This window comes from Oncorhynchus tshawytscha, linkage group LG10, assembly GCF_018296145.1.
Source record: "Oncorhynchus tshawytscha isolate Ot180627B linkage group LG10, Otsh_v2.0, whole genome shotgun sequence".
Taxonomy (NCBI): Eukaryota; Metazoa; Chordata; class Actinopteri; order Salmoniformes; family Salmonidae; genus Oncorhynchus; species Oncorhynchus tshawytscha.
The window spans coordinates 44,122,593-44,145,533 of NC_056438.1; the positions used below are offsets into that span (position 1 = coordinate 44,122,593).

General features: G+C 41.0%; 2 protein-coding genes across 2 annotated transcripts in view; both read right to left on the bottom strand.

Annotated features, from left to right (window-relative positions):
• LOC112260202 (phosphatidylinositol 4,5-bisphosphate 3-kinase catalytic subunit alpha isoform) overlaps positions 1 to 10,774 on the bottom strand; it is a 22,382-nt gene extending 11,608 nt beyond the window's left edge. The window contains exons 1-11 of the mRNA XM_024435127.2: positions 10,407 to 10,774; positions 9,038 to 9,448; positions 8,654 to 8,863; positions 8,262 to 8,512; positions 5,933 to 6,178; positions 5,534 to 5,619; positions 5,293 to 5,398; positions 4,629 to 4,781; positions 4,241 to 4,375; positions 2,411 to 2,535; positions 2,092 to 2,173 (exon numbers count right to left, since the gene is read on the bottom strand). Coding sequence (XP_024290895.1) covers positions 2,092 to 2,173; positions 2,411 to 2,535; positions 4,241 to 4,375; positions 4,629 to 4,781; positions 5,293 to 5,398; positions 5,534 to 5,619; positions 5,933 to 6,178; positions 8,262 to 8,512; positions 8,654 to 8,863; positions 9,038 to 9,389 — 1,746 coding nt within the window. The 5' untranslated portion in view covers positions 9,390 to 9,448; positions 10,407 to 10,774. The remainder of the gene's footprint in view (positions 1 to 2,091; positions 2,174 to 2,410; positions 2,536 to 4,240; positions 4,376 to 4,628; positions 4,782 to 5,292; positions 5,399 to 5,533; positions 5,620 to 5,932; positions 6,179 to 8,261; positions 8,513 to 8,653; positions 8,864 to 9,037; positions 9,449 to 10,406) is intronic.
• A 1,256-nt stretch (positions 10,775 to 12,030) lies between these two features.
• On the bottom strand, positions 12,031 to 15,817 carry LOC112259571 (calcium-activated potassium channel subunit beta-2-like). The gene is made up of 5 exons (XM_024434206.2): positions 15,726 to 15,817; positions 14,914 to 15,000; positions 14,529 to 14,696; positions 13,937 to 14,132; positions 12,031 to 13,491 (listed from the first exon to the last, which is right to left on the bottom strand). Exons 1-5 carry the CDS (start codon positions 15,815 to 15,817, stop codon positions 13,207 to 13,209), a joined length of 828 nt encoding a protein of 275 aa, XP_024289974.1. The 3' UTR covers positions 12,031 to 13,206.
• Between the last annotated feature and the right edge of the window lie 7,124 nt (positions 15,818 to 22,941).

Consider the following 22,941-nt stretch of genomic DNA (forward strand, 5'->3'; position numbering starts at 1 on the left):
AATGGTGGAGAGTTTGGAATCTGATTGATTGATTCTGTGGACAGGTGTCTTTTACACAGATAACAAACTGAGATTAGGAGCACTCCCTTTAAGAGTGTGCTCTTAATCTCAGCTTGTTACCTGTATAAAAGACCCCTGGGAGCCAGAAATCTTTGATTGAGAGGGGGTCAAATACTTACTTCCCTCATTAAAATGCAAATCAATTTATAACATTTTTGACATGCGTTTTTCTGGATTTTTGTTATTCTGTCGCTCAATGTTCAAATAAACCTACCATTAAAATTATAGACTGATCATTTCTTTGTCAGTGGGCAAACGTACAAAATCAGCAGGGGATCAAATACTTTCCCCCCCTCACTGTACATACTACCTCAATTGGGCCGACCAACCAGTGCTCCCACACATTGGCTAACCGGGCTATCTGCATTGTGTCCCACCCACCACCCCCACTTTTACGCTACTGCTACTCTCTGTTCATCATATATGCATAGTCACTTTAACCATATCTACATACTACCTCAAATCAGCCTGACTAACAGGTGTCTGTATGTTTGCCTCGCTACTGTATATAGCAGTGGCGTGCCGTGGGCCTGAGCCTTCAGTGAGGTCCTACACAGTCCCACCCGAATTAATCCACCTCTTATTACCATCATTATGATGCCATGGCTCTAGACACTATACATTTAGATAGAAACGCAGTATAACCAGGTGTCACCCAAAAACATGACACAATCAATGAGTCTTAAATATTTCCCTATTGTTCTTCACCTTTTCATTGTGCAGCTCCATTGCCCTGCGCGCTTCTTCGTTGAGCTGTAGATCCACTCGGGTGTCCAAAAGTTTTCAAAAGCACCATTGCTTGTAAGTGCCCAGCCATACTTTGGTGTCTCGTTGCTGCCTTGGTTAGACAACTCAAGTTTGCAAAGCCAGTGTGGCTCCAAACACCAAATCCATCACTTGCAAATAATAGGCATTCCCATCAGTACAATTTGCAGTGCTTCTCGGAGCCTGTGAGCCATTGATAGCGCTCGTAGTTGGAACTTTGAAAGTGGCGAACGAACCCCTTTCCACCTGTGACAGGCTTTGTAGCGTCAGCGTCGGGCGACCTCTCTTTACAATGTCTAACTTTTCTTGAAAAGTTAGTCTTGAGAATGGCGTTAAATTATATCCTCGACCAAATCGATATCTTCTCCTCCTTCCGCCATTGTGGGTTGAAAAAAAACAGCTTAGTAGTACACGAATGAATTTGTTTATCAAATTCAGTTTCCTAGTTCTGAGGTTCTGCATAGACCTGCCCATAGGACCTGCCTCTCAATATTGGTAATCCAATCAAAAGACGTACACGCACTACGCCTGCTAGCTGGCTCCTGTGTAACACTGGAGCCAGCCAGCAGGCGTACAATAGCCAACACTAAAGCTGATTGGTTGACACAAAATTTTCATTTCCATTCACTTCAAGCTACGAGCGCCTGCACTGTTGATCCTGAGGGCAGATTTTAGACCCCTGGCAACTCATGATGGCTGAATATGATTGGATAAAAGATCTAACATAAAGACCAGCCCTCCAAATCTCAACCTGGGGCTGGAAGCAGTGCAACCAAGAGGAAAGCTATGAAATGAAGAGTATAACTCTTACTCTGGGGAATAATTTAATACATATTTGTGGGAAAATATATATATTTTAAAATTATATTCTGATGATGTTTAGGCCAGCAGAGAAGGCCTTGCTGGCCCTGACGGCCCACCACTGGTATATAGCCTGTCTTATTTCTTTACTTACCCATTGTTCACCTAATACCTTTTTTGCACTGTTGGTTAGAGCCTGTAAGTAAGCATTTCACTGTAAGGTTGTTGTAATCGGCACACGTGACAAATAAACTTTGATTTGACTGATTTTCCACGCCCCTACTTAAAGGATAGCTGTATTCCCAGTCATGTGAAATCCATAGATTAGGGCCCAATTTATTTAAATGGACCGATTTCTTTATATGAACTGTAATTGTTGTGTTTATATTTTTGTTCAGTGTATATCAAATGTCCCCTTGCCATGGTAGGCTATAAAGACAGCAATTGAAATGAGAGACTGTTTACCTGTGCAACCTCATCCCTGGAGTTCCATTTCACTGCCAGGAGAATCTTGGGCAGTATCTCCGGGATACTGACGCAGTAATGTCTACAGTAAGAGAAAAATAGCAAACATTTGAATGTAGAAAATTGCTTTCCTCCATTAAGATCACACACTTCTCAAATCATGAGCAGCACACATCTTATTATTATAACCAGTAGCTTGAGCAAGTAACCAAACTATTTCAGGTGTAAGAAATGTTGGATAAATCTTACATGGGTTTTGTTTATGCTTTTTTCATAATATAAATATATGTATTTGTTGATAAAGCACACAGAGTAATACCTGTGCCTCCAGAGGAAGTCCTTCTCCTGCTCAGTTATTTCAGACAGTGGGTCTCTGTTACACACCAGGCGCAGCTGTTCGTTGTCGCTGTCCGTCAGAGGGTTGTCCCTTGCCAGTCTGTTACTCTGCAATAGAGAACATTATGCTTCTTATTAAAACTACAGTACTGGTGGAAAGCAGGGTCACGTTCAATAATCACTCAGTTGTAAAAGGTTTCGCAATAGAAAACGAAACCGGAGTTCATATTGGACACACCGGTTCACACCTGGTTCGAAGCATTTTGTTCATGTTTTGTGCCTCATGAACATGTCACCAGTGTCTCCATCTCTAGTACACACACACACATGTCAAAGGGTTAATGCTGTTGACAAGTACGATCACATTTGTGACAATTGTTGAGTGGTCCCTGCAGCGTACCGTTGCAAATATGTGATTGAAACAGTAGCAACCAAACGTATGTTGTAACAAACACGTCTAACCAGCATTGTTGTCTGAAAAGCATCTAAACAATGTTGTGTACTGATGGGAAATAAAAGGTCTTTACAACTTTATCCCTAAATGTCACTTTTTTTATATATATATTTTTTTTAACAATAAAAGAAGTGAACTTCAGCCAATCATACGGAACACATCCACATTCATTACATAAACCAGTATAAATAACAGGTTTTGCTGAAAAAAAGAAACTAACTTAACAGCTAGACTTGTTTACAATGTACCACATCTCTGGTAAGCACAAGGGAGTAATATTGTTTAGAAAAGAGATGCGTGGGAGCTAAGCTATCAGCAGCTAAATTCTTTATGATGGCAGCCATGTTGGTTTGTTTGACAAGCGAAAACTCCCTAATCCCAGAATGCCTTTGACTACAAGATGCAAATAAACAAAGTCAAAGATGGCTGCTCCCATTGCCTGAAAAATATGAACTTATTTGTAATGTTCTGAAAAGTGGCCAAACTGTTTGATGTAAAACATTATCACTACAAATACAAGCTAGCCTAACTGTAGCGCGAAAGTTAAACACGGATGAAGCCCTTTTTAGGGAGGTGGTTTATGATGCAGGAAATATTACTATGATGAGGGATTTATCAATAAAAGGGGGGCAAACACAGAAGTTCATACACTAAATAAAAATAAAACCCAGAGGTACCATAGATACAATCGGATGCCACGTTCATGGGAACTCTGAAATCTCAGACATCCGACTTTAGTGCATAGAAGACAACTGTTAACTTAGGGGGGGAGCTCAGGCTGGGAAAAATGCCAACTCTGAATTCCAACTCGGGACCTCAGGCCTCTTTCTAGAGCTCAGACTTTCCGACCTGAAGATCACTGACGTCACGATTTGACCACATATTTTTCAGAGTTCCATCAGTCAAGTGAACTATCCCATCACCTCGTTATAATTTTGTAATTTAAAAAAAAAAACATTTTTGGTCTGACAACCAGAATGCATTGTATAATGTCAACGAACATGGTGCCACACATAGCTGGCAAATAGCTTAGTGCATCATAATAAGAAAAACCTTTCAACAACAAAAAAAGTATTTTACACACATCATGTGTAATTGACATAGCCTATAGATAATTAGTAGTTTGAGGGCAGCACGGGTTAACTGTCCTGCTGTGTAACAATCACATTTTGTAACAGTGAGTACATTCAGACATCAAACATATTTTTAAATTTTTTTAAAATATTTTTTTTTAAATACACTTGTGCGACTGTTAAACAAGATATTTGGATCTCATACGTGAAAAGGTTAAATCATTACAACAGATTAACATACAATGTCAATATTGACTTAGACCAAACAAAAACACTTGGGACTTACCAAACCGGTGTGGCAATAGTTGAAGCCCAGCTCCCGGGATATGTTCCAGTTGGCGTGCTCCTCGATGGCCGGCATGTCGGGGAACTTCACTGGGTTACTGAAATGGTCAAACTCCAGCTCCAGGCAAGGGGTTTCCTGTGGGCCCAGAGCAATATAATGGAAAGGTCATTTGGGGTCATCCAAAAGGGCTTATGAGAACAACGGCACCCTTTTATTGTGGGATTAACTTGTGTGTCAATGAGTAATTAATAAAGATGGATAAGAGGCTTAGACAGTAAGAGATGCAGATTATTTCTAACTGTAGCTTTGTTTGTGTGTGTGTGTGTGTGTTAGATCCAATGCATGTCTTTCCATATGCGCGTGTAGCTAGCTAGCCAACACCTCAGACCTTGTTCGGATTGGAGCCGGTGACTCCGATAGCATTGAGCAGGTCTTCCAGGCCGTGGGGCACGGGCCATAGGTTGAGGGCCATCTTTCCAGCCACCAGCGTGTGGGTGTAATCAAACAGGTTGATGTTTCCCCAGGCTAGTGGACAGTGCTCCTGCAGCAACATTAGCACAATGATGGATTGTAGTCAATGTATGGAGTTGCATTGAAATTGGGATCAATGTAAATCGAGGTTAAAAAGTATAAAGAGGATATAGAATCCCAAGCTATACAAGTACGAGATTGAAAGCTATTGTTGTGCAAAGAAAAACACATGTGACACACAAGTAGGATTTGTCAAAGCCAGAAAAGTGAGTGGTACTGTTCATATCAATTACACTACCCAAACACCCAATTCATTTACTTTTTCCACGTCTCCATGTATTCCCCAATCATTATTAATCTACCCCAGGGATCTCAAACTGACTGGCGGCCCGGAGGCCACATCAGGCCCAAAAAGCTGTTTCCCTCCAGCCTCCATGACAACAGTAACACCGACATTAACTCAAAATACCTGGGGACCAAAGACCTGATTTACACTATTGATACTTTGGTCAAACCAAAGTAACTATTTTCTGTCAGAAACAACAAATTCCTGAAACCGGTGGGCAGGAGGGAGAGCTCACCTCTTTGGCCCCCTTCCTCCCTTTCACAGAACAGATTGACAGACAGAGTCGTGCAGCGCGGGGGATGTCTGGAATGTACATGTCGTAGTTCAGCCACTCGTTCCACCTTGGATGTACAACAAAAACATTCTCTCAAACAGACATCCCTATGAAGCTAACATTAAGTAGGCTACACTACAGTATGTGATTTAGCAAGTACTTCATTAAGAAAGTAATTTATTATGGATGCAGGATGGCATACCTGGGGTTTGAGCATGGCACGCGCTGAGTGTTCACGTTGTCACACAGCTGCTCCCCACCGTGGTAAATCCCAGTCCGGACGTAGATCTAGATCAATAGCAGAGACACACATGAATAATTTACATAGATGTCTTTGACAGAAAACCTTTATTGCACTACTAAAAACAACAATGATATCCAGAACATTTGGGCCCCAAACGTGATCTAAAATGTAGTTCCCCTTCTCCACGAGGACCTGCACTGAACAGAACTGACAACCGGGATCAGTGAGGATTGTTTTGGGGGAAACAGGGAGGTTCTTCTTGAACTTGTTTAATAAGAACATGGGTTTTTGTTTTCCGTTGCAAAACATTTTGATACACCCTAGTGAACACCACCCAAAGGTCCTCAAGTACAGTACCTTGTCAATGTCCCTGATGTTGACATTGACGTAGGTGGCACACAGTATCCTTATCCTCAGAGTGCCGTTGATGGTCCACAGAGACTTGGTGGCCGTCTCGCCGTTCATGTAGGGAGTGGCCGTGGAGATGCGGCGGGCATACGAGGGCATGGTAAAGGTATCGATGGGCAGCTGTGAGTACAGGCTGTCCTTGGCCATTAGCATTAGGTTGGGCATGCGCCCCAGCATGATGCAACTCCTCACGTACTGGAAAGGAAAGGCAATAGACATTAGAACATTAGACGCTACACCAAGCGAGAGGTATTAAATGCAAAGAATGGAAAACATTGTTTTGCACAGTTGCTATTACCTGTGTAACATTGCTTGCTAGTAGAGGTCGACCGATTAATCGGAATGGAAGACTAATTAGGGCCGATTTCAAGTTTTCATAACAATCAGAAATCTATTTTTGGACACATTTGGCTGATTTGTTTTTACACCTTTATTTAACTAGGCAAGTCAGTTAAGAACACATTCCTATTTTCAATGACGGCCTCGGAACAGTGGGTTAACTGCCTGTTCAGGGGCAGAACGACAGATTTTTACCTTGTCAGCTCCGGGATTCAATCTTGCAACCTTACAGTTAACTAGTCCAACGCTCTAACCACCTGCCTCACGAGGAGCCCGCCTGTTACGCGAATGCAGTAAGAAGCCAAGGTAAGTTGCTAGCTAGCATTAAACTTATCTTATAAAAAACAATCATAATCACACATGGTTGATGATATTACTAGTTTATCTAGCGTGTCCTGCGTTGCATATCATCGATGCAACGCAGGGGGATGATTTAACAAAAGCGCATTTGCGAAAAAAGCACAATCGTTGCACGACTGTACCTAACCATAAACACCAATGCCTGTCTTAAAATCAAGCCACAGAAGTATACATTTTTAAACCTGCATATTTAACTAAATGAAATCCAGGTTAGTAGGCAATATTAACCAGGTGAAATTGTGTCACTTCTCTTGTGTTCATTGCACGCAGAGTCAGGGTATATGCAACAGTTTGGGCCGCCTGGCTCATTGCGAACTAATTTGCCAGAATTTTACGTAATTATGACATAACATTGAAGGTTGTGCAATGGAACAGGAATATTTAGACCTAGGGATGCCACCAGTTAGATAAAATACGGAACAGTTCCGTATTTCACTGAAATAATAAACGTTTTGTTATCGAAATGACAGTTTCAGGATTTGACCAAAGGCTCGCATTTCTGTGTGTTACATTATAATTAAGTCTATGATTTTATATAGCAGTCTGACTGAGCGATGGTAGGCACCAGCAGGCTTGTAAGCAGTCATTCAAACAGCACTTTTGTGCGTTTTGCCAGCAGCTCTTCCCTGTGCTTCAAGCATTGCGCTGTTTATGACTTCATGCCTATCAACTCCCAAGATTAGGCTGGTGTAACCGATGTGAAATGGCTAGCTAGTTAGCGGGGTGCGCGCTAATAGCGTTTCAAACGTTACTTGCTCTGAGACTTGGAGTAGTTGTTCCCCTTGCTCTGCATGGTTAATGCTACTTCGAGGGTGGCTGTTGTTGAAGTGTTCCTGGTTCGAGCCCAGGTAGGGGCGAGGAGAGGGACAGAAGCTATACTGTTACACTGGCAATACTAAAGTGCCTATAAGAACATCCAATAGTCAAAGGTATATGAAATGCAAATGGTACAGAGATATAGTCCTATAAATACAACCTAAAACCTCTTACCTTGGAATAGTGAAGTCTCATGTTAAAAGGAACCACCAGCTTTCATATGTTCTGAGCAAGGAACTTAAACGTTAGATTTTTTTTTTTTCACATGGCACATATTGCACTTTTACATCTCCAACACTTTGTTTTTGCATTATTTAAACCAAATTGAACATGTTTCATTATTTATTTGAGGCTAAATATAATTTTATTGATGTATTATATCAAGTTAAAATAAGTGTTCATTCAGTATTGTTGTAATTGTCATTATTACAATTAAATAAAAAATGTCAGATTAATCGGTATCTGCTTTTTTGGGTCCTCCAATAATCGGTATCGGCGAAAAATTACTCTGTCGACCTCTACTAGCTAGTCATTGGACAGTCATTCAAACATGCTACAGACAGGATTCAAAGAAAGAAAGTCCAACATTCTTTTTCAAAGACAAAGTTTAAAATCACAGACTGTCGTCAAAAAAAGCCTTATTTGGGAATTTCTTCTTTTGATTCGCTCATATTCAAAAAACACAGGCAAGAGACTAACTACAGATGTTTGAATGTATCCCTATTCAAGATATGGAGTAGGCATCAGAGCAGTGTGTGTTTACCTTGTATTGACTCAGGGGGTATTTCTCCAGCAGGTACTCGTCGCAGCCGCACACCTTGAGGATGTACTTGCCCTGATACTCCTGCACGCACATCTTGAGCTGCTCGTGGGACAGCAGCATGCTACGTGTCTTCTTGCGGATGGCCTCTGCGATCACGTGCTCCGGCACACAGTCATGGTTGATCTTCAGCGTGTACTTCTGCTTGTCGTTGCTCGGTGACACGATGACCCATATGACCACTATGATTTGACCTGGAGGGAAAGAGGAATAAACGTGTTATTAAAGTATCATAACGTGGTAAGCCAAGTTGATACAAATGTAGGCTGTACGTGGCTGTGCTATTTTCCCTTTGCCACAGACCCCAAAACTTCATTGTGTCTCCCATGTCCTACCTTTGTCAAGCTTATTGAAGATGTGCTTAGGTAGTTCTACTGACGACTCTACATTGGGAGGGTAGACGTACAACGCTCTACTGATGGGTCCGTTAGTGTCTCGGAGGTCCACAGACTCCTTGCAGACATTTAATATGTTCCTTCTAAAGTCCTGGACCTCTGCGTCCTTGACCAGGTCAAACTCGCATATGGGCATTCCTATGGCAAAACCTGCACACACAAAAAAAACAAATCATGCACTTCTACAGCTACATTTTATCAAGCTTTATCCTCTCAGTATTCATGAAATTTGAGGGCTTGATTTGAAAACGGCCTGAGGTCACACCATTCTCTGTGTGCTTATGCGACGTCAGTGACTTTGTATAAAGAATACAAGAGACATACCAATTTCTCGGTTTAGTATTTTCTCCTCTCGGTTGCCTACTGGCTCGATGACTTTCAGGAAGGCCTGAAAAAGCCTTAGGTCGCACAGTCTCCTCGTCTCATCGTAGAACTCCTCTCTCTCAGCCTCTTGGGTAACGCTGACAAAGATGTAGGAGGTCTCCTCCTGTAGGAGGTGGTGGAGCGGATACTTCCTGGCCTCCTTGAAGAGTTCGTGTTTCACCGAAATGAGTGTGGCCTCACGTGTGCACTCCAATGTCAGAATCATCCCATTGGGGAGAAGGCAGTCCACCATGATGCTTGGGGGCATCAAGTGCATGCCCCATAGTTCCCCTGAAGATGGCCTGGGAGGCATGGTGGTCGGGTCGGCTGCTCCTCACTATGCTAATAATTACAATGAGTTGGGTTGACCAGCTGGAGAGAGAGAGAGGCAATTACATAAGCTGCAGTGACCCATTTATAAAATTTCCATTCTGCATGAGATAGTTAGCTACTAAATATGTTTAATGAGAGCAGAGGCATTGAGTGCAAATGCTCACTAATAACTATCATATTATAGCAGGCAGTTGCTTACACTACATTATAAAATAATAAGTTATATTGTTCATTGTCCAAAAAAAATGGAAATGCATGGGGACAGCTCAAGCAGGAAACTACAGTTCCTCTTGGACAGATCTTGCTCGAAGAAAATATTTTACATAACAATAGACAGTTTGATAGCTACGTGGAGAGGTTGACAGGTCACTCACTGTGTAATCTGACAAACTAACAGTGGTGAAGCAAAGTGTCACAAGTAATGGAACGGGAAGACTGTAGTTAGCTAGTTAATGAAGTAGCTACCTAGCATGCTAACTAACAGTTAGCGGTTTAGAGAATTTTGTAACATCATTAAATTATGTCCTATGGGTATATTAGGATGGCACACGTTTGAGAACTAACCGGCAATTGTTATTTGCTCACTAGAATGCATCTATAGCTAGTGAGTGACAGGGTTAAACTTAGCTAACTAAAACACCGGTGCCGCTAGCTAGCTAACAAACCGCTACGTTAGCCATTAGCAAGCTAGTTGTTTGTGCAGACTTAGCTAGGCTAGCTGGCACAAGCTCAATGTCCAATGTCAATGCCTCATCATATTTACAACTAGCCGTGTTGTTGTCTCGTTAAATTATGTATTTATTAGTTATGATTGTCTTTTGACACCATTTTCTATTTTATGACAAAATACCTGGCATTTGCAGGCAAACATTAGTTTGGTTATCGTCTCGCTCAAGTAACGCCCTGTTTTCAGTCATAACATGCAACTTTCTCCCGAGAACAGCTAGCAAATTTGAGGCAACTGTGAGCTAGCTAGCTAAACAAACCATATTCCTACCCGTTCTAGACCTCTCGCCCTCAGTCGTAGCGCTGGCTTGCTACTCCATCCAAATGTCGGGACAGTCCGGTTTCTCAACAAAGACGTCTTTCGCTGTCAATATGAATGTTTTCCCAAATATTAAGTCCATTACATTCCATGTCGTGATGCCCAGCTGAATAGCGAAAAAACGGCATTTTGATTGCTCGCAAGCCGCTGGTCAGAGAGCTTAATGTTCGTTTGACAAAGCTGCCTGCCTGGCGGTTTCCACTAGCTTCTATAGCCACAAAATCCAAATTGACAAAATAAGATATATACAGCTGTTTGGTCTTAATATAAGGTTAGGGTTGAACATAAGGTTGGCAGTGTGGTTTAGGTTAGGATTAGGTTTAAAATACAAATTTAAGAATATACATTTTAGAAATGGGCGGGGTTTAGGACTTTGTGGCTATAGAAACTAGTGACGACCATGGCATCGGGCTTTTGACCTCGGAAGACATGATGCATAGAATGTTCTTTCTGTCTTCTATTCAAACAATTTATGCCATCTCACCAACAGCATTTTAAACATTTGACATACTATTTAAAAGTGTTAAAACACTCAAAAATATTTGTAAGAAAACACAGTCCTGAAATAAAAGCGTTATATTCTGACAGCATTGCAACAAATCAAGTTTTTAAAAAATGCATGAGTACCATAAATATGGAGATGTAAGACAGGGTTAGCCAACAGTAGTTGGTAGTCAGGGATGGTAACGGAAAACAGGAGGGATGAATCTGTTTGAATGCTGGACGTGAACAAAACCCTGCACTTACGGACCACTAGAACAATTAGTCCTACTGGTCACTCCTTATGGCTATCGATCCAAAACTATGTGTCACGCCCCGACCTTAGAGATCCTTTTTATGTCTCTATTTTGTGTGTGTGTGTGTGTGTGTGTGTGTGTGTGTGTGTGTGTGTGTGTGTGTGTGTGTGTGCGTGCGCGCACAAGACAGAACTGTTTCGGTAATTCACGGTTTAGTGGTCAGTTTAAAAATCATGAACATGTGCTGCGCTTTGGTCCACACCTTCTTCAAACAGCCGTTACACTATGCTTCTGGTCAAGGGGGCAACATTGTTATGAAGGGGACAGCAGAGGGGGTCAAATTCAAGGAAGCCATCTTTCTTGCTTGTAAAATATTTACTGCTTTCCATTGCTGTCAGAGGGAGCTGGAAGTGGGCAAGTGGCACACCCCAAGAGACGCCAAGTAAACAACACGTGTGATAACCAGTGAAACCGACAATGTCAAAGATGTGATGAATCCGTACAAGGTCAATTTCCATCCAAAGCCAGTCCTATGCAAAGCCAGGGGCAAAGTTTGTCTCAAGCAAGGAAAGGCAGAGAAAGGCTCTGTCATGCCAAATGCCCTCAAAGGAAATCTGCCCAGTGACAGTGAGATAAAAAAAAAATTAAAAAGCAAGAAAGTTTTAATTGGGATAATTTCTAAGAAATTCTGAACAAGAAGGTAGGGTTTATTACAGTTGCATCATTTGTAAACAATTGCTTGATTGTATAAATGCATTAGATTTACCGTCAGATTATTTATTTCATTTTGATATGCCTCACCATGGGAAGTCATAACTGCATCAATATGTTATTTTATGAGGTAATTTATTGTATACAGAGCAAAATGTATAAAAAAATAAACATGATGTAGCAACTTCCCTTGGTTGTCATCAGAGAGACACAAGACAAAGAAAAACATTTTTGCATAGCACACAATTTTTGTATGACAGACTGAACAATAAAATGGTAATAACTGTAAATAATATTATCTATGGCTGACCCCTAAAATATGTTGATGCTCTCATTCAGCAATTTCCCCATTAGATTCAGCATATTCTAGCTAGTTCGGGTATTTCGACAATGGTCTTTAACCCTCTTCTGCAAAAATGACATACAGGAACTGCACAAGGTTTTAACTTTGCTCAACACAGTAGGTCATGAACAATTATCTTCAGCAAACACAGCGGACAATTTGGGAGAATGAACTCTGTCTCATTCCGTCAGCACAAATTTTGCTCGGCATTGTCGTCTGTGAGATAAAGGACACGTGCTCAACATTACTCCAAATGTAGGATTGTAAGAGAGGGTACCCAACTTTATGTTAGAGCCCCGTGTTCAAAGTCTGCAAATCATTTACTAAGTGTTTCTTATTGTGGTCGCATTGTCGAGCGGGAACCTGCAAGTAAGCATTTCATTGTATTGTGTATCCTGTACATATGACAAGGTAGATAAAAACAACAACATTAAAATAGCCTGTTAATTTCTGTGAAAAGGTTGCATATTCTGACATGTATGCATAGCCGCGGGAAGCAGGGTTGCTGAGGGTGCTGCAGCATCCCCTGAAAAATCTGAATTAAAAATTTATTTAAAAAAAAATTTAAATCACAAAAGTAGTGCACTGGGCCTTTAATAGTCCTGTATTAGCAGACCGATATAGCCATCTGCAGCATCAGCGCGGGCTAAAGGTTTGTCCCCACCCCCAAACTACTTCCCACTACTATGCATGCATGCATGTTGCTTTTCAGGCAACAGAGGTCGTACATTAATTTAGCAGCTTAGATGTCCATTTCACAACATTCCTTTCACATTCAATTTGCAACAGTCCATAAGTAGAACAGAAGCAAATCAAGCCACCTGTTCCAAATGTCTCAGCGTTGAGAGAGCGACATTACAAGAGGTCACAGGGTCATTAGGTTAAAACAATCCCTTTCATGTCATTATCTGTCTGGACTGGAGACCATGTTTGTCGCTCTCAGTTACTGCGCTAGCAAGCTTCACCTCTTGATCTTGACTACCTGCTCACACATAATGGAGAGGTACTGGGTGAGTTTGACCATGAAGATGATGGCAATGCCCCCCGTGAGCATGCAGGAGGGCCAGAAGAGCGAGTAGAAGACAGCGCTGTGGTCGTACAGTCGGGTCAAGAGGGCGCTCTCCTGCTGGTCGCTGGGGTCGTAATAGCAGGGCACCTGCTGGTGCGGCTTCAGGCGTTCTGAGATGTTCACGATCATGTGGTGCATGGCTGCAGTGTCCTTCTGGCACTTTGGTACGTAGAAACACTGGAAAGAGAAAAGTTGGTGGCAATGATGTTAGTTCAGGTCCCTTAATTTATTTTATTTTACCTTTATTTAACTAGGCAAGTCAGTTAAGAACAAATTCTTATTTTCAATGACGACCTAGGAACAGTGGGTTAACTGTCTGTTCAGGGGCAGAACGACAGATTTCTACCTTGTCAGCTCGAGGTTTTGAACTTGCAACCTTCCGGTTGCGTGCCTTTTTAAGCATCCCCAGATACCCAATGTGAATATTTATTTGTACAAATAAACTTGTGTTCCTGTTGACTTAAACATGGAAATAGAGCATCATGAGTCATGCAAAGCTCTAGGAGTTTTCCTGACCACGTGACCAGGAAGTAGCAGGCCCACATGACCCTGGCTTGTGCCAACAGCAATAGATTTCAAACCATTCAGTCATTCACAGCCTCCATTCTGACCCTCGGTTCACCTCAAAGTTGGAGTCCCAGCTCTCCTCATTGTGAGATAAGCGGCTGAGCCTGCCCGTGGTGTTGACACTGACGTAGACCTGCAGACAGGGGTACTTAGAGCCTCTCCAGCAGTCCGAGCCACAGCTGTAAGAGCAGTTCACGTCTGCCATGATGGTGGAGTTGACCACGATACAGACACTCTCCTCTGTCCACACACTATATGGAGAGATGAGGGGAAGAATTCAAAGGTATTGTAGGATTTTACACAGTGGCAGGTAAACATGTATTTATCTCTGTGGTCAAATAATATTGCAGAATGATTTTGGGATATAAAAATACAGAGTAGACACCCCTCGGAGGTCGATGTGTAATTTTCACATTCCAATTTAGCGTTTAAACATTGCAGTTGCACTGATAACTGATAACCCTCCATAATACTGTGGCATGCTGTGCCATAGTGTTCACACAACAAATACTGACAAACAAACATACTGCATAAACACTACAAAGGCAGGTTGATTGAATTGCAGTCTGAGAATTAGCAACAGCAGAGTTCACGAAAATTACAAAATAGACAAAAAATGATCCACTGTCAGATTGATAGTGCAATACCTGTCTGCGTAAGAGCGTAGTATGGTGATGCCCAGGACAAAGTACATCATGATCGACACAATGACCATGGCCAGACCCAGGAGAATAGCCCGGTCCTCTCCAGCTTTCAGAGCCGTCACCGTCTTCTTGTCCAGCAGGTCAACATCCCGGAACTTCTGGTAGATGGACCTGAGGTCGTGGTCAGACCAGGATTGGGGTCAAGTCCATTTTAATTCATTTTACAAGAATACTTATTTTTTACTTTAATCGTTTGAAATGTTCCTCAATTTAATAATGGGGAGAGCCATAGTCTGTTTCCTACTTGGGGGAACCTCCACTGCATGTCAGCATAAAATATATGTAAATGAATTATTAAATTGGAGTGATTTTCAGAGTGACACTGTACCTCGTCGCTCCTCCTCCCGATGATGCCCCTCCTGCACTTTTGGCCCCTGTCACAAAGAACATCTTCCCAGACACCCCAAAACCTCCTCTGCTCACAGAAGAAGCGGTGCGGACAGACTATCACTCTGAACTCTATATATAGATAGTATAGATAGACAGATCAATAGTAGATTAGACATTTTGCTCAATATTGATTTGTTAGATATTGAGGAATGAAATGGCATGAATCACACTCATAATGACAGATTATCGATTATAACATCGGATTAGATTAATGATGGTAATTCCTAGTATTTCATCACTGGAACTCTTCAGTCAGCCCACTTATGACCCTGAAATAGAACTCTGTTGTTTGAAATATAGCATTTATATGTACCATCACAGACACAAGGCAACATTGTTATTTCAATACAGTTTTGCAACTCAAATACAGAGATGGAGCAAAAGAAAAAGTCTACCTGTGTCACGTGATTTTGCAGTCAAATTCACTACCCTTTGTGTGAAAGCCAATTCTAAGTTGTTGGCAAAATATGAACAGGTTGATACAATTCAAAATGAATGACAAAGTAGGCCTATTTCTTCCGAGACATCAAGCATGGGTAGTAGAGATCCACCATAACCAGGATCGAGACTCAATTACTTGAATAGGACGGTAAGTGTTCCTCTAATGTAGTGGACGGTTAGGTGCAGCGTCACCAGGTAAACAAACATCTCATTCCGCAACACAAAGAAACGTTAATAAGGCGAGACAGGATAATAGATGACTATGGATGAACGGTGTTAATGTCGATCAAGTTGTCTTGAAAGACATACCTGCTGGAGCATGAACCATTGGACGTAACCCCTGTCAACACAAACTTATTGGCTGGCACACCGAGTCCAGTGAAGGCATCGTCACTCAACATTCTACCCAAAAAAAACATATCGAAACAGGGAGGGACTACCTGAAGTAGTTCAATAAAAAGCCATCATTTTCGTTGTCTGTTGAAAAGTGTTTTGCCTTCTTTTGCAACACATGCACTAATGAATATGACCCAGAAGTTATGACTTATATGTTTCACGTCGTCCAGGGGTCAGTGTGTAAGGTGAGGGTCGATGCAGTCCCACTTTGGAGATTGCCAGGCCTTTATTGAAAGTATGATTTAGAACAAAGACATTTCCATGACTTGATTGCAGGGGTGCAATACCAGCGTGTGCATTTGTCAATATCAATTGGGCAAAGCTCATGTCCCCTGCTATAACAATACATGAACCCTGAAACACGCCACACAAAATTTAGAGCGTAAATCGCGCTCCTCCAACCTTGAAGATTGGCGTCGGTTATGGTAGGATAGCCCTTGCCTCTGCACATGCATCTAATTTCTCTCATCTTAAATCGTAGATGAAAATAAAAACAGGCCTGAAATGTACATATTTTTAACCCTTTTACTCCCTTCCCACTGTGCAAAAACTGGTTGAATCAACGGGGTTTCTATGTCATAAAAAATAATAATCTATGTGATGACCTTGAATCAATGTGGAACACTTATTGGATTTGCAAAGTCATCAATGTAAGGGAATTTCATATTTTTTTCACCAAACTTTTAAACCCAATGACATGGTGAAATATTTTGTTGATTTCGCATTGAATTTATGATCAGTTGACAACTCAACCAAATGTAAATCAAAACTAGACGTTGAACTGACATCTGTGCCCAGTGGGTTGGCATACGACGACATGGTTGTCATTTGGTCTAAGTCTTCCACTTGCCAACTTGACTCTATTCCTAACAAGCTGGTCAAAGAAGTTATCCCAGTAACAGGCCTACCAATTTTGAACATTATTAACTCTTATCTCTAAACAGCAAAGTGATTTGAAAAATGATAGGCCCATTTCGCCTACCTCCTCATGCCTTTTGCACACAATGTATATAGACTCTTTTTTTTCTTTTTTTCTTTTTTTCTACTGTGTTATTGACTTGTTTATTGTTTACTCCATGTGTAACTCTGTGTTGTTGTCTGTTCACACTGCTATGCTTTATCTTGGCCAGGTCGCAGTTGTAAATGAGAACTTGTCCTCAACTAGCCTACCTGGTTAAATAAAGGTGAAATAAAATATAAATGAATTTCAAAACTCCCTTTCCTTTCAAAAATTCTACAGAAGACTGTTGCTTGTCTAAATGTTCCAAATGTTATTTGGGTGTTCCACATGGCTCTGTTCTTGGACCCTTATTAGTTGATTTATAGTTACCACTTGGAAATGTAATCTGCAGACATGCCATGCACTTTCACAGCTATGCAGATGACACTCAAAATGTAATTTTCTTTTAAATCTCACAATACTTTGCCTTGAGGCATGCATCAAGGAATTTAAACATTGGATGACAACAGATTTCAGACTAAACAGAGATGATGCTAATTGGTAATAAAACACAAAGTTTATGTTTTTTTATTGCCTTGTGTTTTTACATTTTTTTATATCTCCTTCCTTGTACTATTCGACTGTGGTGCGATTGTACATGCACATTAAATAAAGTTTGATTTGATCTTTTGATTATTTACAAATTAAGAAATACAAATTGTAATCAATTTCTGTAACAATTAGCAGAACAAGTAATTTCCCATAACATAAAGTGTGATGTTCTTGTCTCCATACCAACAGTAAAATAGCCCCCAAAAAAAGCCCACATCAGAAAAGTTATGGGTCTATGAGTTGCTGACTGACAACATTGTAATGCAAAGACTTCGATAAACACTGCTGGATAGCACAACCTCGAATAAATTAAACAGACAATGGCATGGATATCAACATAGTTCAGCTTAAATGATTGACGGTTTGAAGTTAAATGAAGTTGAATAAAGTTAAATGATTGCAAGTGCCACGTCGTAACAGCATCATTTCTTTTAAACTACATTTTGATCAATAGCTGTAATCGTTACCTCTTGAGTGCCTGAAATTGCATGCATAGCCTACCTGTATTGAATTCAACCAGGGAAATACTTACAAAGACTGTGTCCCCTTTGCTCCTGCTCCTGAGTATGGATGCTGGAAATGCTTTTTAAAAGCTTCTGGTCCAAAAGATTTGTAGCTGTGCTTCATGCACCATGGAAGTTAAAATTGCACTGGCAAATGATTTTGTCTCTAATGATATAAGGAATGTCCAGTGAAGTATGGAATGTAGCCCTGTGTTTCAGTCCAATTCAATGCCTGACCTTGCAGGGCTTCCCAACAGCTGGCCCATGAATGAAATTTAAGTCAAATATACCAATAGATATATTGAAACATACGTACAAAAGCACGTAACAATTGGGGAAGATGGATTCCAAATATGTTTCACCTCTCAGATAGTAATGTTAGTGATCTGATAAGAACTATAGTATCCACATATAGGTTCCCTTCAATAATACTCTCTTATAATTTACACACTGTATATGAAACTACAGTGTAAAATATATGTATCTTACAATATATTATCCACATTTAGCCAGTTCATATATGTTTAGAGTGAAAATGCATTTTCCTATTTAAAAAAAAAAATGTTACAATTGTAAATGTATTAATTTCAGTACTTTAGGACTTACTGGAGGAAATTGGAGGCAGTACTCAGCTAAGCATGATAGAGCCCCCCTACACATGAACATGGATAAGAACATATTGATTATAGATGGTTGCATACGGTTCACAGTAACCACCATTTTGAGAGAATAATTAAGGATAACCCATATACCCTCCATGTTATCTAATTATGTAACGGTTGCTGAGTATGCGCTATTCATCACATGAAGTAACAGGAGAGAAAATTGTCTCTGTCCGTGGCTAAAGGATGGCGATGATGCTTCAATGACCATGGTTTGTGAAAACGCTGGCTACAGCAAGAATGTACTGTACCTCTCTACATTCCCATTATCCCTTTAATGAACCATGTCCTCCTACCGTTGCAGACCCTGCGAGATAAACGCTTTACTACTCTCAAATTCTTTCCCAACATTGAGTCTTGTATTACAGTGGAATCATACCGCCTCTGAATTTGTTGGATGTGTCAGTGTCGTTCTTTGTTGACGTTTTGATGTTTTGTTCAGGTCAGGTCAAATCAATAGAAAGTGTTGGAAATCTCAGTTTTCCAACGTATACTTTTCTCTTGCTAAACGAAATGTTCAAAGGATGTTTGAAATACACCTACAAAATTGGCCATCTTTGACAGAGCAACCTAAGGCCTCTGTAGGACTTTTGTACTGTATGTGTGCGTGTTTCTCTTTGATCAGACTAAATTAGTCGGAGATGACGTTACATATTAATATACAAAATATGCCATTTAGCAGACACTTTTATCCAAAGCGACTTAGTCATGCATGCATTTTACTTACAGGTGGTCCCAGGAATCGAACGCATTATCTTGTCGTTATAAGCGCCAAAGCTCCATGCTCTACCAACTGAGCTACAGAGGACCATGAACCCATTAGAAATAAGATAAATAAAAGTGAGGTGTTTATTTCATTAGTTACAATCCCTCTGGGGACTCTGCTTTGATCTTCCACAGTTTAGTGTGTGCTAAATCTCACCACATGGCCTGGCATTTTTACACTCACTACAGCCACAATGCATTTCAAAGTTGGCCCATGCTAATAATCTTCCTCTGACTTCTTGGATACCAACATTTGCTTTTAGAGAATGTCTCAGGATGTATTTTCTGCCTTGTCCTTCGAGTGGTTATTGTTCTGTGGCCAGGTGTCCCAGTGGTTAGTCTATAAAAAGACACATGCTCCTTTGTAATGCTCCCAGCATGAAGCAGAAACTAGAGTAATTTCACAACCAAAGGAATGAAGAATGAGAATCGGTAAGTATGGAGTTATCGTCTTGACATGATGTTTGACACATGTCAAATGTCATACAATCAGTCACAGTTTATATATAACCATACAAACTACATATGTTGGTGTTGTTTTGCCCTCTGTTTCCCCCCCACTCAAAACTGGTTAGTCTTCATGTAGTGCCAAATGAGATATAAAAAAATGTAAGGGGTGACAAAATCATTTAAGTATCTTAATGTTCTCATGTTTATCATTTATTGTGTCTGTATCAATCGGTGTCATAAAACATGTAACATTGGCACCTCTGACAGTACATGATCTTGTTCAACTTCCTTAATTGTAACACATCCCACAAGTTACAACACCTATTGGTGTGTGTCTTGGTACCTTGTGCATTTGCACATGTCAGCTAACAATATATATGTGTGAAATCTGGTAGGTCTTACCTCTTGCTGGAACTCTGTTTTCATCTTCCAGGACCAGGGGAAGGGATTCAACTGTCAGTGGGGGGCTCTCTCCAACTCGGCATGGACTCTCAGTGACAAGCCTGCTACTTCTTATTTAAACTCCAACCCCAGTCAACCGCATGCTTGTCATACCTGTGTGGGCAACTTGAGTGACAAGTACCATACCCCATGCTTAAAATGAGTTGGTCAAGAAGTCAAGACACATTGAATTTGAGTGCCTCAATGTTTAGCCATTTTTTCTGGCCCAATGACTGTCTGACACTGTTATAGCATTTGCTCAGGTGTGACAGTGTGTGTGTGTGTGTGTATGAAGGAAGGAAGTTTGATGTACAGTCCTCTGTAGTGCTGCAGTACCATTCCTTGGTAGGGTATACACTGCAGCTATAGAACAGGAGATATTTTTCCTGTTTTGCCACAAGGTGTCTCTGCTGCCATAGAAACAGAAAAATGCAAAGCAGCTTCCCTTGTGATTATCAACTAAAATATCTTTATTTTACAATTTTGAGATAACATTTCAATTGAAATAAATGGCATATTCTAATTTATTGTTTCATTCATTTATGTGAATGAAACAATATAAAATTCACTAGATATAACATTCTGTATATATTGTGTACAAAACATTAAGAACACCTGCTCTTTCCATGACATAGACTGACCAGGTGAAAGCTATGATCCCTTATTGGTGTCACCTGATGACAAAATATTTAAGTGACTTTGAACGGGGAATGGTAGTAGGTGGCAGGCGCACTGGTTTGAGTGTGTCAAGAACTGCAACTCCGCTGGGTTTTTCCACTCTCAACAGTTTCCCGTGTTTATCAAAAATGGTCCAACAAAGGACATCCAGCCAACTTGACACAACAGTGGAAGCATTGGAGTCAACATTTTATTTGATTTAACCTTCATTTAACATGTGCCAGCATCCCTGTGGAACACTTTTGACAGATTGTAGAGTTAATGCTCTTATGAATTGAAACTGTTCTGAGGGCAAAAGGGGGTGCAACTCAATATAAGGAAGGTGTTCGTAATGTTTTGTACACTCAGTGTATTCTATATTGTATATTTGGGTCATCATACTGTTTATTTATATTATTATTATTGACTTAAAGCAATGATTGATCCCTTTTCTATTTATCCAGAGCTACATTAGAAGAAGGCATTATAAGATATCCTCAGTGGCTTCTCCATGGTTCTCCATACTATAGATCTGCTTAGGGGATTCCCTTGGAAACCCCTTGTAGCCATGCAGCCATATTGGATCCTAATTGGCTCATTACTGGTCTTCCATCCATAACGATCATTCATTACCAGCCTCTGCTGGTATTTCCATCTTCTCCCAAGGGACGTTCAGCCCCTGCCTAATGAGCTACTAAGCTACCTCTGTCAGCAGTGTAACGTCAACTCTGTGTTAGGAGCTTACAACCTCCCTCAGGAGCCTTAAAAAGTGGCATGAAGCTGCCTCCCTATTGGGAAACAATGTTTTTTTTTTTTTTACCATGGCCTCCGCTCTTAGGCCCAAAAAATACCCATGCCCATCACCATCATATAGTGAGAAAACAGGGAGAACTCGTGCCCAATATAGCCAAAGAGGAGGAATGACATGACACAAGTACAAAAGGAATGGCATTTGTTGTATATGTGTGGCTAAGCCTAAACATAGCTGCGGTGGAGGAAGATTTGCAGGAGAATCTGAGACTTTCTGTGTGGGCCAGATTTGGAGGTGAAGCAACAAGAGTAATGGGAGATGAAAGCCGATTCTTCCCCTTTGTTTCCCCTGGTTGGGATAAAAATAACTAGTGCTGAGCAGGCACTGGAGCCCATGCAGTAGTCTGTCTCCAGCTGGCTGCTGGGGACAGGATGAGCATGATGATGCCACACAGGCTTTCATTCATGGGGGATAAATCAGCATGCATTGATTGCACCATGTTGACGTTGTGCATGAGGAAGTGCTGTGTTCTGAATGTGCACAAAGAAAGTGACATATTATTGAGGTGATTATGTTTTTTTATCTGTATACTTAGGTTTTGAATGAACCCTTCATTTTTAGATAACATATTGTCAGTAGACCTACACTGGGCTGCATCACTGACATTGATTTATGATGAATTGCCAAAGTGCACCACTCGCTCTGGTCATGCTGTCGATGTCATAATAATGAGCGACGACGGCTAATTGACTCTTCTGTATCTGGAACAAAACAATCACAGTAGCCTATAGCAGTGTTGGAGATATTCTGCCTTGAAGGATTTGTCCTGTTTTCCCTCATTAGCCCCCCCCAGCCCCAGCCCCCGCCTCCAACCCATACACACACTCAAAGAGAAGAAAAAAAAAAAAAGAGAATGTACGCAATACTACTGTCGCCAAGGGAGCCGGCGAAAGCTTTCATTGGCGTAGCTGTATCCAAGCAATTACACAATGCCAACAGGTCCTCCGCATATTTAAACAAGTTACCGCTGTGCTTATATCCATTGCAACCCCTTCATCTAATAGTCCTGCTACAGCAACCTCCTCACAGCCACAGACCCACGCATGTACACGCACGCACACCCAAGCAGGTACACACACAACAGATAATCAGGCAGTGTTTTGATTCCTATTCAAATCCCTAACATACATCACTTCGTATCCCACATACATGCTCCGATTCCTCCCGCCCAATCAGCACCTTTCAGTGTAAAATGTAGACAATATCTTTCTAATATATAACATATTGCACTCTCAGATTACAGTACAGCCCCGTAAGCACACAGCTATGGCAAAATAACCATAACAGA